Source organism: Homalodisca vitripennis, chromosome 5 (genome assembly GCF_021130785.1).
Source record: "Homalodisca vitripennis isolate AUS2020 chromosome 5, UT_GWSS_2.1, whole genome shotgun sequence".
NCBI lineage: Eukaryota > Metazoa > Arthropoda > Insecta > Hemiptera > Cicadellidae > Homalodisca > Homalodisca vitripennis.
In genome coordinates this window covers 37,583,547-37,599,764 of record NC_060211.1, presented here as the reverse complement: position 1 = coordinate 37,599,764, position 16,218 = coordinate 37,583,547, and the positions used below count along the sequence as shown (strand labels likewise).

The 16,218-nt window shown below is 33.6% G+C and overlaps 1 protein-coding gene across 3 annotated transcripts in view; it reads right to left on the bottom strand.

Moving 5' to 3' along the window:
• LOC124362013 (growth/differentiation factor 8) overlaps window positions 1-16,218 on the bottom strand; it is an 81,908-nt gene that overhangs the window by 48,109 nt on the left and 17,581 nt on the right. Inside the window, exons 1-2 of one of the 3 annotated variants that reach the window (XM_046816153.1) lie at window positions 12,710-12,824; window positions 4,892-5,403 (exon numbers count right to left, since the gene is read on the bottom strand). In XM_046816153.1, coding sequence (XP_046672109.1) covers window positions 4,892-5,372 — 481 coding nt within the window. In that variant the 5' untranslated portion in view covers window positions 5,373-5,403; window positions 12,710-12,824. Of the gene's footprint in view, window positions 1-4,891; window positions 5,451-12,709; window positions 12,825-16,218 lie in introns of those variants that run through there. The other 2 variants (XM_046816150.1, XM_046816152.1) reach the window with 2 other exon arrangements.

Genomic DNA, 16,218 nt, shown 5'->3' with positions numbered 1-16,218 from the left:
TGGATATAAATGATTTATTTGATTTGAATAACTGTCAATAGTGCAAAAACCATTATTTATTAAAAGAACAGTACTTAGGTATAAAAGTAAAGAAGAATAAACATCCACCACTAAAACAGCAGTTACTGCTGTATTTTTCAACTAATCTTTAAAGTATGATACTCTTAAGTTTGACATTGAATTTCTTAGAGATCAAAACAGCATATTTTAAATATTATAAATGTTTTCAAAACAATTAATTAAACAAATTTTAATTTCTAAATTTTTAAAGGAAAAGTGATATTATCAATTTTTTATTTGTCTTTGATGAGCTAATAATAAGTGGTTACTCGCCTAATCGTTTTTAGATATGACTTTTTAAAATAAAAAAGGCATATGAACTGACAAACATTGCATAAGGCATGAGAGGACATATGAACTCTTGTTCTTGTTTGTGGGCAAACCTCTGTTCAAACTTCCTGCGTATAAAGCGGAAATGAGACAGGACAGAATCTGTGTCACTATTTCTCGCTATTAAGAGTGAAATGATCACCGCTTCATCTAAGTAACTGACCTACGACAAGTAGCCGCTTATATCCAGTTTCCGACCGCAGCTACGGCCACAGGTCGTGTCCCCCCCCCCCCACAATCACGATCCTAAAGGTCGTCGGTGATAACTCAATCGTCTATTCACTTTATTCGTGATGAGCATTAAAACAATAATGTTTTTGTCATGGTTTTTCTAACCTAAATTTGAACTTGATATTGTTTGTGTCTTACTGAAGGAATATCAGAGATGAAACTCTTTCTAAAAAATACCACGTCCTCAGCATATGCAAGTATTTGGATTGCGAGAGATAAACATTACATTTGATCTCATAGACATTTATTTTAAGACTGTGTTTATTTATTGGCTAGAAATTGAAATTTTGTTTTCGACACCAACTTTTGACTATTTTAAGTCCGCTTTAAGAAGGATTAAGTTGGATAAACCTTTTATTGGCTCAAAGTGAGTTCAGTTTGGAACACACATTTGTCTTTAAAACGTTTTTGAGTAAGCATTGTTGTAAAGGACCTAGATGCTCCAACATAAATATAATATTGCTCCAATAAAATTATAAAATTGGAATAGTACTGGTCTGAAATAGTTTACGATTCTTACTTATGGACGAGACGTTGAGAACGATCTGGTCGAAGATCGTAAAAATCTGATCCTACTTCTTTCTACAATAGGATCTGTTTGTTCCATAAAATAATATCTTATGGAAATATAGATTTGCGCAATGGTAGGATTACGCCCGGACAAGTGTCGTATAAGTCATCGGTTAGTTTTCCTGACAGATGTTTAAGATCATGGACATACAGACATCTCTATCAGGTAAGGAACATCCCATGGAGGAGCATGGATCATCATATTTCCTATGTAGAGAAGAAGGTTCATGCCAAAGTTCAAATTATTTCTAATAGGTTTATATCTCAATAGGGAAGATCAAGTTGGATTATGGTGTATGTTTTCCAAGGATTTGGCTGGACGTTTTCAATGGGTATCTCGATAACAAACTGAGTAATATAGTTGAAACTCAGCAAAGACCTTCATTTCTGCAGAGGAAAAATTAAGTTTCTTCTTGTTGGATTCTAGAGATATTCTTTGGACAGACAAGCAGACTTAAAAACACATTTTTCCAGGCCCCTGATTTACAGACTTTGCTGCTGCTCAGCCAAATCCCATAAACGGACATATAAAGGTCCATGCTAAATTTCAACTATACAACTCAATTAATTCTCGAGATATCCAGCGAAAACGCCCAGCCAGATCCTTGGAAAATATACGCCACAATCCGAATTGATCTTGCCAATGCATAAATATTGAAAAGAATTCAAATCCTTAGCTCAATTAGTTATTTAAAAATCCTGGGAACAAACAGTTGGAAGAGAACCTTTCCCAACATGTGAGCGATAAGTTTCGCTAACGCTCAGATGAGAAGATTTAATCATCAAAATTATATTCTCTCATTATATTGGTATGAAAAAGAAAACAATAGAATCCAATATAGAGCGAAAACCGTTATTTTATTAATGGTTCAGAAAAGGCATACAAGTGTGGGCAGATTCCTTTTTCATTTTCAACTGATTTAATGTTTTAAGATATTTTACTACCGAATAGGGCCTATCTACTCAATAGCAATAGTTTGAATATTAACTGAGACTAAAACTGTACGGGTCGATTTACTATTCCCTTTTCAATTACGTTATATAATCTCAATATCGCTATTCTATGAATCATTTCATACTATTTCTGGTTTCATTAAATATCATTTGTTTAGCTTCATGCAATATACGAGTATATCATTTCATGCAACAGTTTGTATTTGTATAGCTTAATTTATTATAGCATAAAAAACCATTTTGACCGTGGGGATCTTTAACTTCAAATTTCGACTCTGTATTTAAATGATGTAACATTGCCACGAAAATCAAATCATTTCATTATATTATTATTTAAATTGATAATATCATTACATAAGGCATGTATTGAGTTAAACGGATTCCTTATGGAATCAATTTATATAAATATTTCGTAAAACAGATAAGTGGATAAAGAGTAGCGGTAATTTTATTGGTCCAGTTTTACTCATACATATAATTTAAATCTAGTGTAAAGGTTTAAATTAATTGGTAATGCCCGTTTTGGATTAAACTGACTATCAATAGAATATTCTTATCTAAATCGTCAAATTCAAAAACAACCGTGAGATGTTTTTTAAGTTACATATTTCGGAAAAAAACAAATTTTACATATGTGGAGGTAAGAATGCCTAATTAACCTAGTGTAAAAGATAAAGCATTATACTTAAACTCCCACCAATTGCGTATGAGGGACATAAATGTAAAATTAATTATTTATGGAAATTTATATGTTTTGTAACCTATGTGATATGTTTGTAACATACAAAGTGTATATTTGTTTTAATATTGTGCAATCATACATGTTATTTAAAAGCTATCGTTGCCTGGTATACTGCAACTACCATATAGCTTTAAAACTCTATGTAATTGTTACATAATTAAACTTATACTTACTTACTATAAGTATGTGCTGATAATTATATTTCAAGGACGCAAAATTTTAAAACTTTAAAGTTACTTTTTATGCTTTTATAACGATAATTAATTTATTTCTATGTCAAATGTCGTCAGTAAAATATTTTGATTCATGTTATTTTTCAAGCATTCCTTGATAAAGTATTACACGTTATTCAGAAAACTAAACAACCGATTGGCGGAAAAAATCAAGAATTTTTTGTATTGGTGTTGGCTAGGCAAAGGCTGTACATATAGTCTAGGGTAGTAATTCTTTTGATAATCTAACATTTGATCTCTACAGAAATCTGCACGGCTGTTTTGCACCAAGAATTCACTTATCAATTTCAAGAATAACCAGAATTTGTGGTTATACAATGCGGTAGCCAATTTGCATTGTATAAGCACAAATCCTGGTTATTCTTGAAATTGATAAGGGAATTTTTATTAGTAAAAAACTGCTGTACTGATTTCTGTGGAGATCAAATGTTAAAGGATAAAAAGGATTAAAAATATAAACGATAATTCTTCCCACATATTATTTCTCTTAGCTTAACAAACTTAAAACTGATGTTTGACACATTAATAATCGTAGTCTCGCTATCTGATAAATAGATTAAAATAATGGAAGTCACCTTTTTAAGGAACTCTATATGGTTAGCTGATCGATATTTAACATGTATTTAATCTTGGTTTAAAGTTAAGAAAATATTATGTGAAAAAATTATATGATTCAATCAATACCTTTAACCCTTATGGTACCCTCTCTGTTCGATGTCCACCAAAACTAGAACAACTGAGATCGGTCTTTTCTTAGTAAAAAAATTTCTATCTATTTAGACAAGTAGAAATCTATGTTGTGTGCTTGTACATTGCAAATTAGCTCTCCGCTTCTGGACTATTGGTGTTTTCAATAGAAAGGATTATAGCAGCAGATGGTTACATGAAAACATTCGAGCCAATTCAAAATAATACATCATAATCGTTATGTAAAAAAGTAATGAATGGAATACTTATTGTACAAAAGTAGATTCTTATCAGCACACAGAAGTAATAAAAGTGAACCATAGTTACAAAAGTGAAAGTTACTATCATTCATTCATCCTCGGTCTTTGATAAATTATATAAGTAATAATACTAAGAAAAATCTAATTGCATTTATATCAAGCTTTTTCTTTCTACTATGGTGCAAATATTTATTTTTATATATATTCACGTCTATAATTGTATTTATTGATATTTAATATATACAAATAGAAAATCTGATTGTATGGTTGTAAACACCATTCTACACATGAGATTATAAGATGATTTGTTATATGAAAAAAAGCATCAACTGTAATATGAACATTAAAAGCTTGCTTCAAGCGGTCTCTAGCCAGCTGCTTGTGTAATTAGTTGTAGTATATTTGTTAAGTAATACTGTTAAATTTTTAGTTATATAAAAAATAACGGTTTTATAATTGTATTAATAGTCCTCTATCTGTAATAAAAGAAACTAAGTCCAAAAGCATTTTCCTCAAAGACATGGCAGTATTGTTTCACGAATTTCTGCATTGGTGACATACGTTGATACAAATATTCAAAATTGACAGTTAAATGATTAAAAGTGATAAATTTTTTGATGTAATAAGACCTAATTAGATTGAAGCGGTAGTGACTCGATTATAAACAAGTGTAACCGCACTCTCCAGGCAGTAGGCAAGGTTTGCAGCTAGCCGCAGCAGTACTGCTCAGTGCATCGGCATTGTATTTGTCCAGGTAAACAATAACTATAACTAAGTGACCAGACCGGTCACACAGTTCCAAGAAGGGTCAGACCGCTACTTACGTGAGTGATTGGACCGCTGAGCGAACGCGATCACCTTCTCGGTCTTGGCATGGTAGTCGTCGTCATCTTCGTCTTCGGTGGAGAGCAGGACCGGCTCATCCGCCTGCATGCCGTGCACGTCGTGACCCGTCTTGCGGTACTCCTCCCACGTCTTGAGCGGCACCTTGGGCAGGACCCGCCCCGTGGTGTTGGGAGGCCGGTCGATCCCCAGTTTGGACAGGATCAGCTCCTTGATGGTCTCGATGCTGTAGTTCTTGATCTCCTCCCGGCGTCTACAGGCCGAGCACACGGAGACCGCGGGAGTGGTGGACTCGACGTCTTCTTCGTACTCGACTCCCTCGACCGCCCCGGCGAGCGCCAACTGCTCCTGGGTCCACGGTCGGGATATCCTCCTCCTGGTGCTGTTGGAGCCCGCTACGCCACCGGTCGACAGAAGCGTCGCGACGCCTAGCAGAATGAGAGCGGCGCCGGCCCAACGCATGGTGTCACTTCATGCCGCGTCCCACGTGGATCTGTGCAGACAGAGAGCGGAGGTAGTAGTGTGGAGGAGCGGCCGACCGCGATGTAACTGGCAGCAGAGCCGCGAGTCGGCCGGCCCCCCTCCACAACTCTCACCACATCGATTAATACACTTATCACTCCCTAAATAATCCTGCCAGGTAAACTACAAGTAGATTAGTCATTACATCTTATAATGTATATTAGTATAAGGGTGGTATTACGGTGTAAAAGACGACATAACTAATAAAACCTATAAATAGATAAGTAAATCGTAATTGTAAATCGACAGCGGCAATATAATGTTTATTTATTTTCAAGCAGTAAAAATAGTTCAAACTTTAGATTTGAAACTAAGGCCATTTTCTAGAATTCTAATTATACAAATAAGGTAAATAAATCTAGTTAAGAATAATCATGTACTATTCCCATCCATTGTTAAATTCGCAGGTAATCAATTCTTTGGTACTTCTAGTATGGTTCCAATTCCGGTCAGTGTTTACAAGATTAATTAAAAAAGTGATTTTTTGACTAGTTTTCACACACGATTTTTAGTGAATACTAGCACAGACAATGGATACGTTTTTGTCTGTGATACTAGTGATGTTTTCATTAAAGGAAGTTTCTCATTAACAACACAGCAATGAAACGAAATATAAATGTTTTAAATGCTAAACATTTACTGCATTACGAATTTGTTTGTGTCCCATGCTAGAAAATAAATGAATAATCAAAACATCATGCTTTCCTACCATACCTTATGAAAAGCTTAAGCTCTGTATTTGTTATAATCGTTAACATTGAAATGTATAAATTCTACTGAAATAGCAAATTAACAGATTATTTAACCTTTATTTTTACGATTTTCAAAATAAAAGTTTACGTTAGATATTTATAAACTACGTGTGTCCATTTGTGATAACTTAGAAGGGTAGTTTTATAAATAAATCAAACCCAAAAAATGTAACCTAAATTAATATAAATTGTATCTCAATCTATACTAAGTAACCAATTGAAGCTTCTGCTAATTGTGTATTGTCGCTCTACATGTACGTTTAGTATTAACTAAGAGAAACAAGCTTAAGATATCCTAAAATTACAAAGTACAAAATACAAATTACATCAGAAACTTCTTAATTACAACTCTTTCGTTGTATAGATTTCATATCTAAAATTTATTTTTGGCCTAGAACAAACTTCCATTACTCAGAAGAGAGAGATATTAAAAACCTAAATGAAACCTAATGTTTTAAAATGTGCAATGTTCCTTAAACTCAACTGTGGCATTTGGTTTTTAATTGTTGATTAAAGAATCGTGATAAAATAAATCAAAATTAGTCTATGGTATTTGGTGTTAAATTTCCTTTTAAGGATCGCAATGGAATAAATAAAAAACAGCACGAATTAAGCTTTGTTGAATCAAATATAGAACAATTTCCTTTGAACATGATATCTTGAACCATTCTGTTATAAAAGTTCCTATAAATCTTATGTGTATCAACTCTCTATGTGTGCCTAACATAAAGGGTGATCAATTAAATTAATTACGCATAATTCACGTATACCTGTGCTTCAAGTGCTTTCCTGGAGAAACTATATCACATAATAAAACCAAAACAATCTTAGGGAATGAGTAATATTGAATGTTTCACAAATGGTTCCAACAGCTATAGGGGCGTAAGTAGGATCGACTCCCCATAAGTATTATTCTAAGATTCTTCAAGAAATTTGTTAGTACAGAGTTCAAATTAATCAACAGTTATCTGTACCTAGACATAAAGTTTTTCATATGAAAATTGAATACAAGGGAAAATCGAACTCTTACATAAAAGGATCTAAGGAGTGATATAGTATAGTGAAAATGATGACCTATTTTCAGAGAAACGTGTATAAACATTCTTCTTCGGAAAGATAAAAAATATCCCGTAAAATAAAGATGAACTTGGATGAATGCAACTCACAGAAAATGATTTCAAACTCACCTAAATGTAATTTTCCTAATTTTGCAAAGGGTGGTTGAATTTTCGCGGCAGTGGCTGCGATGACACCACGAAGTTCAACATCCCTATCTGAGTAAAAGGGAGGAGAGAGGAGCAGGTAGAAGTATATCGCTTCCTGTTGTAGTTGTATAAAGGGTTGGTTTTTTGAGAGGCCCGGTCGGAGATTGATGGAGGGATGATGATAACTGCCTCGGAGGGGAGAGATGGGACTACCGTTCGCCTTGAGCAAAAAATGGCTTTAAATTGGCAAACTCATTAAACGATTGTGTGCGTGTGTGTTTGGACGCGGACGGGCTCCAGATCCTCTGTTCACACACTCCGTGTTTGGATTTCCACCCCTCTCGGAGATCGCAGTCCCTATAACACTTATTTATGCGTTCGGTTTTGAAGCTTTTGAATTTGGGGCCCAATTTTAAATCATATATTAATGAATATTAATGTATTATTTTTGCATAATGCCTTTTAATTCCGTTTTTTCTAGATTCCTAAAGGGTATGCCGTAACTGATCAAATTAGTTTTATCCGTTAAAAGGTTTTTGTCAATATAACTATGAAGAACCCATACAAAGATTATAACGACATCTAAATGAGAATGAGGTTCCTGTATATGTTTCTATATGCATGTCTTTCAGTATACTTCTATCCATCTGCCATTAAGAAAAGGAATCCCGTAGTTCACTGAAGGTTTTCCCTTCCGGACGGCCAGTTCTTGTAATTTATTAGCTTTCTTAAATTCTTTATTTCTAACTTTTCAGGGTTATAGAGGCAAACTGTTTCAGTCCATACTGTAAATGAGTATATCATGTTTTTCCCCAAATCTACATTAATACCTTTAGCTTACAATATTTTATTTACTTCAATCGGAAAGTTGTCTGGTGAAGTTTCGAAAACGTTTAGAAAAACTGCATTTATGGGCATTAAACATTAAAGGCGAAATATTTGGAGTATCCCACTGTCAGTTCGAAATTCTTAATGAATCGCATACAGAAAACTTTTTGAATGTCGCACAAAAATCTTTCAGACGGAATTTTCGGCCAGGCATGACAATATTTTCCGTATAATTCTTAGTTTCCTTTTCTACTACGAAATATGTTTATATTATTCTTTTAGATACACTTTGTACCAAATAAGAATTAATCGATAAAACAACATGAAGGCCAGTGAAATAAAAAAGTTGGACAGTTCAAATGCCATACTTATCTTGAGCTGTATGTACTTTTTATTTGTTGAGTGGTCAAATATAATGTCAGACGTACTTTCTAAGCGAGGCCAGTCTTTTTATTATTACTCGTATTTGTAATTAAATATGATTCGTAATTGGAAACCAATTGCGTTGCAATGATTTTACATTGAGATTTTTATTATATGGTAGATTTAGACCTATAGTAGGAGCCATGAAAGAGTGCAGTTAGCACAACACTTCAAGTGTCGCCTCGCGTGGCGCGCTGCCGCCGACTCTGGCTGTTATCACAGTGTTGTACTGTACAAACCTCAATTTAAAGTAGTTAGTCAGCTCAGTCCTCACTGGCTGTTCCAAGGTCACACGCCAAATAGGCTCCTCCCTCAACTGCACTCTCTGGTGGTACCTATTGTAGATCTATTGTGTAAATAAAAATGGTACAGTTAGCGGCCAAAATTGACGAGGATTTTGTGATTTGAAATAGACGAATAAATAACACAACTTATTTGATTTATACTATTACCTAAAACTCATGTCATATTATAATAATGATTCATTTTGTCTCAGTAAAGTTTTAACCTCTGCAAGATTAGTGTTACGACTGTTGTTTAATTGAATGTTTACATCTGCTGCTTTAAATATGATTTTAAAACAAAAATTACATTCTAACAGATATATTACCCTACAAGTAAAATTCCTTGTATCTGTCTGTATCTATAATATGGTTTTATTTTTATATGTAAAATGGTCTGTACCACTTAAGTATTTAGAAATTGGTTGACTCCTAATGCTAATGAAAATAAAAGTTACCATAGCTAATTTTTGGAAAAGGATATTTTAGAGAATAAGGTGATAGAATTTTTATAGATTCTTTTTAATATAGAAATAATGTTTCTATCTTGCTTTCAAGATATTACGGGAATCTTTTAATTTACAGGTCCTAATCTACAGAAAATACATTATTAATATTAATGAACATACAATTAGGAATTTTTTATTAAATTGTATTTAATAATTTCTGTACCTATAAATTTTTTTAAATATAAATAAGACCTAAGCTTATAAATATCAGTGGGCACCGTCTAGTGGGCCAGCACTCCTTCCACAGCTCTTCATACTATATACTAGACGGATGGATAAATACCGTATCCTCATATGATGCACTTTCAGCCATTATAAAAATATCTCTACATAATTGATACAAAATCCTGACTGGCAACTTAAATATATCTTATTTTTGGCAAAAGACGAACGGTCATACATTATCCTTATATATGACTCTATTCAGTTAGAGTGGAGTCAATGAATATGGCGAGTGTACGAAATCTGATTAAAATATGTTCCCAAATCTATAGGAGAGGATTTCTGCATCTTCATGGGTGATATCTACCACACTAACTGCCGCAGCCAGGTCCTTGGTGGCAGCCTCAGCGAGTACGTTGGTCATTCTGGATCACACCAAGAGTACGGCTTGAAAATCTCTCAAGATGCTAATAAGGAAATGAAATGCATTCATACTTAGCAAATATAGTTCCTCTCTTGCCAATTTCTTGGCACATTCACGTTCCTGAATGCAATCTTTGAAATCGTCTGATCCGGATATGCTATTCTCCATTGATAAGCTTGGCCAGCCACAGTATTAAAACGGTTTCGTCACTTCTGACACCCGTTCTTTGAATTCTGCAGCAGGTAAAAGAAAACGACTGAATCAAGCAAGACAAATATCCAGAAGAAGCAGATGATTAAAGGATCCTAAACCCCTAAAATTCCACCTTCACATTGTTCACCACCAAATTTTCTCGTCTACAACAGGACCAACTGGTAAAAGAAATCCCTTGTGCCCGATATGGCGTCCGCTCGCTCATCCTTCAGCCTCATTCTACGATGCCCCTCTTGATAAAATCGTACTACCAATGACAACCAATCAGAATAGTACAAAACCAACCCGCTGCTGTACTCTTTCTTACATTTCCTTGGAGTACAAGTACATAATATACATAACATAAAGCCCGTCTAATTGAATTTTCTCTTTTAAAAGATGTAATTTATTTCATTTTGACTACAACTCTATTGACATATAGCTGATGTTGTTTTGCTAGCTGATAATGATATTGTTTTTAGTCATATTGAAATATAAGGGGTTTTTCCAAATAACTCCAGATAAATTTTATTTGTAATTTTTTATTTTAACTTTTCCTAAAATATTATGTTTTTTGTATGATTTTGAATGATACTTAACCTTCTTTGTGTACTATTAAATGATTAAAAATAACGCATATATTACATGGGCAAAAGTTTCTTTAAATAAAGTTTGTTTCCATTTTCAACCAATAGATTCCAGAAAACTTTAGCAGCGTGGACATGGTGGAACAGAACGTCTTATATATAAATAGCTTTTTATATTATTTCTATTAGGCCTGAACATTTTAGTACCTATCTCCCTCTATATATTATCATTTATAAAATGCTATGAAATGGCCTAGTTTGTAGTCCCTCACCTAATTAAATAAAAAACTCATTATTTTATATTTCATAATACGTATATTTGCAATACAGCATTTAGGTTGAAAATTATGAGTGAAAAGTCCATTGGAAAAATCTGGAGGATTTAAATAGGCAAAAATGGTCGTTTGATCGTTGACGTGATTAAACAACAAATCTCTCCCCGGGGTGAAACACTGGCTACGGAAAGATTCAACTCTGCGAGTCAAGGGTTGCAACCGCCTGACTCGCTCTGGGCCAGGGGTGTGCACATCAACTAAATGACTGCCGGCAAAAAACTTCCCCATCTTGACGTAAACCTAATTTGTTGCCTCGACCGCTTGATTGCCGTGGTAATGGTCTGAAGGCCGGAGGCGGGCCCGTACACGGGTACGACCAGGTGCGTTTCGGTCCAACATCTGAGAAACAGCTTCGTCAAAATGTGTACAGTAATTTGGGAGAAAAGTGTATATAATTGCAGTGATATACGAGCGATTCCGTGCAAAAACCATGCAGATTGTTAGTGTGTGGGTGATAAAAATTTACCGTTCGTATACACAACAAAATATACGAATTTCTTAGTCTTTCAGACACAAAAATGGCAGAAGCAATTACACAAAATTATATTTTAAGTGACTGAGAAGTCAACTTTGATTCCATAATGAATATTATATATTTAATAAATATAAATGTTTCTTTCGTCCATTCGCGTTAGTGAATAATTCAATAAACAGCACAAGCCGAGAAATCATCTTGTTAGAGGATGGACTTCTAAATGACCTCAAAGGTACTGTTTCATTTTTTTGGACCTTGCGAATAAAAATTAACGCAGACTTTTATCAAAGTTTACAAGATACTTGGAGTTATGAAGCCTCCAGGACCTAACATATGCACCGTGAAAAGTTTGAACTCAGGATTCTAATCTCCAGAACACAATATGGACCTAACTTCTAGAAGCCGTCTTTTACGTAATTCTTTCAATTCTTTCGGTCTACAGTAGGTATTGAATGCTCTCTATCTGGGACAAGCTATCCTGAACTCTTGCAGTTGTACAATATCTACAAACTTGTGGCTGGACCATTCCGTCCTTTTTAAATTATTAAAACAAACATCAATAAGTAAGGAAAAACTCAATAAAAACATTTTAGCTTATCGATCTAAAAATAAGAGAACCATCTAAAATCGCCTCAGTATCTACCGCATCACATGATATATTACGTAAACAAATTGGAAACAGAATTGAAATCGAGCAATAACAGTTAGAGGCAAGTTAAAGGAAAATGTTAAAGAGTTACATATGCATGTAGGTTCGTAACAACGTAATACCTATAAATGGTTTTTTTGTAAATACCTCCTCAAATAAATGGTCTGAAAAGGAAACAACATGAAAACAAAATGAAATTCCCAGGTATTTTGGCTTTTCCGGAGATTCAACTACTCCATAGTCCATATCCATATCCTTATGCCTTATTTGGGAACTCAGCAATTTCACCGACGACCTTTTATTGCCAGTCAAAGACATGATTAGGAGTAATCCGGAAAATCTATCTCCTTCTATCCCAATGGTAAAATTGTGTCCACTAAAATATAAAAGCCTATCGTCTGCAAATTCACAATACCTTATCCTGTCTTATGGAAGTAAAAAATCTGTGTACTTACAGATCTCATGATTTCCTCATGCAAGAGAATGAGGTGACCAGAACTCCTGATGAGCACACTTGAAACTGGCGGCAGCATCAAAGTATGTAGGCTACGCTGAATAGTCATAGCCTGTTACAGACCACACAGCTTGTGCAGATAAGTCAACAAAGATTGTACTCGGCGTCAGAGAATTGCTGAGCGAATGTCTGCAGATAGCAGATATCTGTACAGTGTGCTCGCTGCCCATCATGTTGTGTTGTTCTCTTAGGATCAAATCTACTACTGAATGTACACAGCTTTAGCATAAATACCAGGATTCCCGAAAGGAATTGACTTTTGAATAAAAACCTTTCAAGAGTATCCATGTGGGGGGCTGTTTTAATTGTAAAAGTTGTGTGGTTTGGTATATATGTGAACTTCAACCCATAACTATAAACGGGGAATTAAGGGGGTAAGTTTAATTATTTTTAATATTAATAGGTCTTTGTGAAAGAATACAAATGCTACTAACCAAAAGTCTCACAATCTAGAACAAAACGGCGGCCTATGTTATATTTTAAACACTAAAGAGTAATACTTTTGTTGGCAAACAGTATTGCCAATGATTAAATAACACACCTAAATTATTTAAATATTTTAAAATGCTTCTTATTTAATTAAGAGAATGATGATCTTTAGAATGAGTGTGGGTGTTCTACGTAGTTTTTTAACGATTATCCAAGGTCGACATATTCCTAGAAAGTGATATTAGTTAATAGTCAAGTGGCAAGTTTCAGTATGAAACTACAGTTCAAAAAGGGGTTTGAAACTAGTTATATTTTCTTTGCTGTCATTGGCTCATTGAAAATCAACTCTCAATCCTTGAAACAATCCTCCCAGGCCTTAATCCTTTTAATCATTGACTTTTTCTTATTGTTTGTTAACCTGTAACGTAGGCTTAGATACGAAAAATGTTATTGCAGTTAATATTTTAGTATACATTATATAAAGTAGATATTATTACCTAATAGTTCTATGTAAATCATAGTTATTTTTATTTTAGGTATATTAAAATACCTAAAACTTTTTTATAACTTCGTATTAAGTTCTAAAAATACAATGTTATTGAATTTAACTTTCTCTTAAAAATCATACCCCTATCATTTCCCACCTCTGTATCATCGTTATATGCATACCATTGTATATTATATATTGGTTTTTATAATTATATTTATTTACTGTTATTACTTTGTCTACTTATTTTCTTACTGTCATATGTAACTACTGTTATATTTATATTATGTGCATTTCTGTTATTGTTTCATTTTATGATTTATTATAGTGGTATTTATTATTTTTGTATTCAATATTTACATTTATACTCAAGTTCTATTATTTACTATATTTTTGTTAGATGTACATTTATTAAGGTTCCTAATTAGAATTATCATTATATAATTTGTATTCTTACTATGTCATATTTTTTTCGGTTGCTCTGATAAAGAAAATTACTTCTCAAACAAAATTATAGTTTTCGGGAATTTTATATTTTTCGGTAAAACCCGTAAGATTCATTCTGAAAAATGTTCATTAAATATTTCATAATTTTTAAAATTAAAGTACTTGTTTAATTGTATAATTTCATATTCTTTTAATGACATTTGCTCTACATCAGGGTTAATTTGGTCTGTATTCACTTTCACTTTTTACTTATGAACCTCTTACGGTTTCTTTGGAAAGGACTACTACAAAGTTACTTAATAAAGTTGCCAACTTACAAAACATCACGGAATCCAGGGGTATGTATTGTGATCGTTTCCTTAATAGATACTTAAATACCATACATATCTCTGGCGTCTTCGTTTAATGAATTTCAAAATCTCCAGCCATTGAATTCGTGTATTCTTTAGGACTTTTCGATAGGTTAACTAGTAAACTGGTGTAGAAAGGTGATCAGAAAAGCGAATTGTATCCTGGAGTCCTGGAGAGTCCTGGGCTGAGGGCCATAAAGCTGGTCCCTTGTCCATCAACCCTTAATTGGCTGCCCATCTGCATTCCATCCCAACCCTTCAGTGCCCTTGACAAAGGTTCAAGGTTATGCGCCATTCCAGCATCCCTTCCTCCAGCTGGACCACTAAACACAAGGGGGCTGTATAAATTACTGGACTCATTGAGCGTAAGCGAAGCCTCTGGCATAGCATATTCAGGAAATTCGATGTCACGTGATTGCCATTTGGATTATCAGCAAATCTCCACAATGTCCAAGCTCTTAGCTCTAGGGAGAGATTTCTTTACATTGCAAAAGATGTGTCTGTAAAGATTGTTAAAAAATGTAAATAAAAATGGTTACATAATATTTCTCAGTATTAAGGAACTCATAATATTATGCAAGCAGCGATCACGAGTTCATAAATCTAACAATGCATTTGATAACCATATCAAAAGAAAGACAATTAATTAGTTTGAGTTTACTGTTCACGCAGAGATTTAATTAAAGGTTTAATATTTTTTATGTTATTTTATGTACTATACAGGCAAGTGTACTATACAGTTCGACTAAACTATGTTCAAAAAACAATACTAAAATTTTAATGAAGTAGAACGTTACTGAAGTCATTGCTAATGACAGTTAAAGGTATTTGAAACTCTTGTATGTGTAGAACAGTCGTTTTTAACCTGTGTGTAAAAAATATTATAAGTTCAATTCTCCTACTGTATAATCTAAAAAAAATACAGTCGTGGATCTACGTTACCATATATAATTATTTTTGAATTTTTAAGTTTGTTTTGAAGCATTGTACTACTTAAACTAAGGTCTTTACGGGTGTTATAGTACTATTTTATTACTACTATTACGTCTTTAAAAGTAAAACTACCTCTAACATTTGAAAGAATCCATGAAAATGTTTAAGAGTGGCACGTTGGTTATTAGCTCTTCAGAACGATATTAAAAATTCCAGTTAAATGTATTACGCTCAATGTTACAAAATTATAAGAAACGTTGCTTTAATTACTTTAACTACTGAAATTGTATTTTTTATGTATGGTATTTATACCTGCAACAGGAACAACAAAGATAAAAATCCTAATAAATAATTGTTGTCTTATTGACACTATTTACTCAGCAATCTTTCAAAATACATTGAATGTAACGAACTACTTTGAAAACAATTGACTGTCATTACCAGGTCGTAGGTCGCTATCTAAACAAACTTTCTCGGGCACTAAGTCTGTTTTTTGGGTGTATTAAATGCCTTTCAATGAGAAATCTCAATAGATGGATGGTTAAGATATGGAACACCTTTATATGCCTTTTAAAACGATACAATTACCTTTTGCAATCGATAATGATCTCGTGCTCATTTACCTACTCACACTCTTATACCTGTATTTCTTTACCTATCTGAAGAAATCAGGGCCCAATATTATGGTCAAATGTATCATTTCTGACACTCAACCTTACTACTAGTGATAGGGAACATGAGAGAGATCAGACAAAAATAAAAATCTGATCATTTAGAGGAGAATCAGTCGGTGGAAGGTTCTGA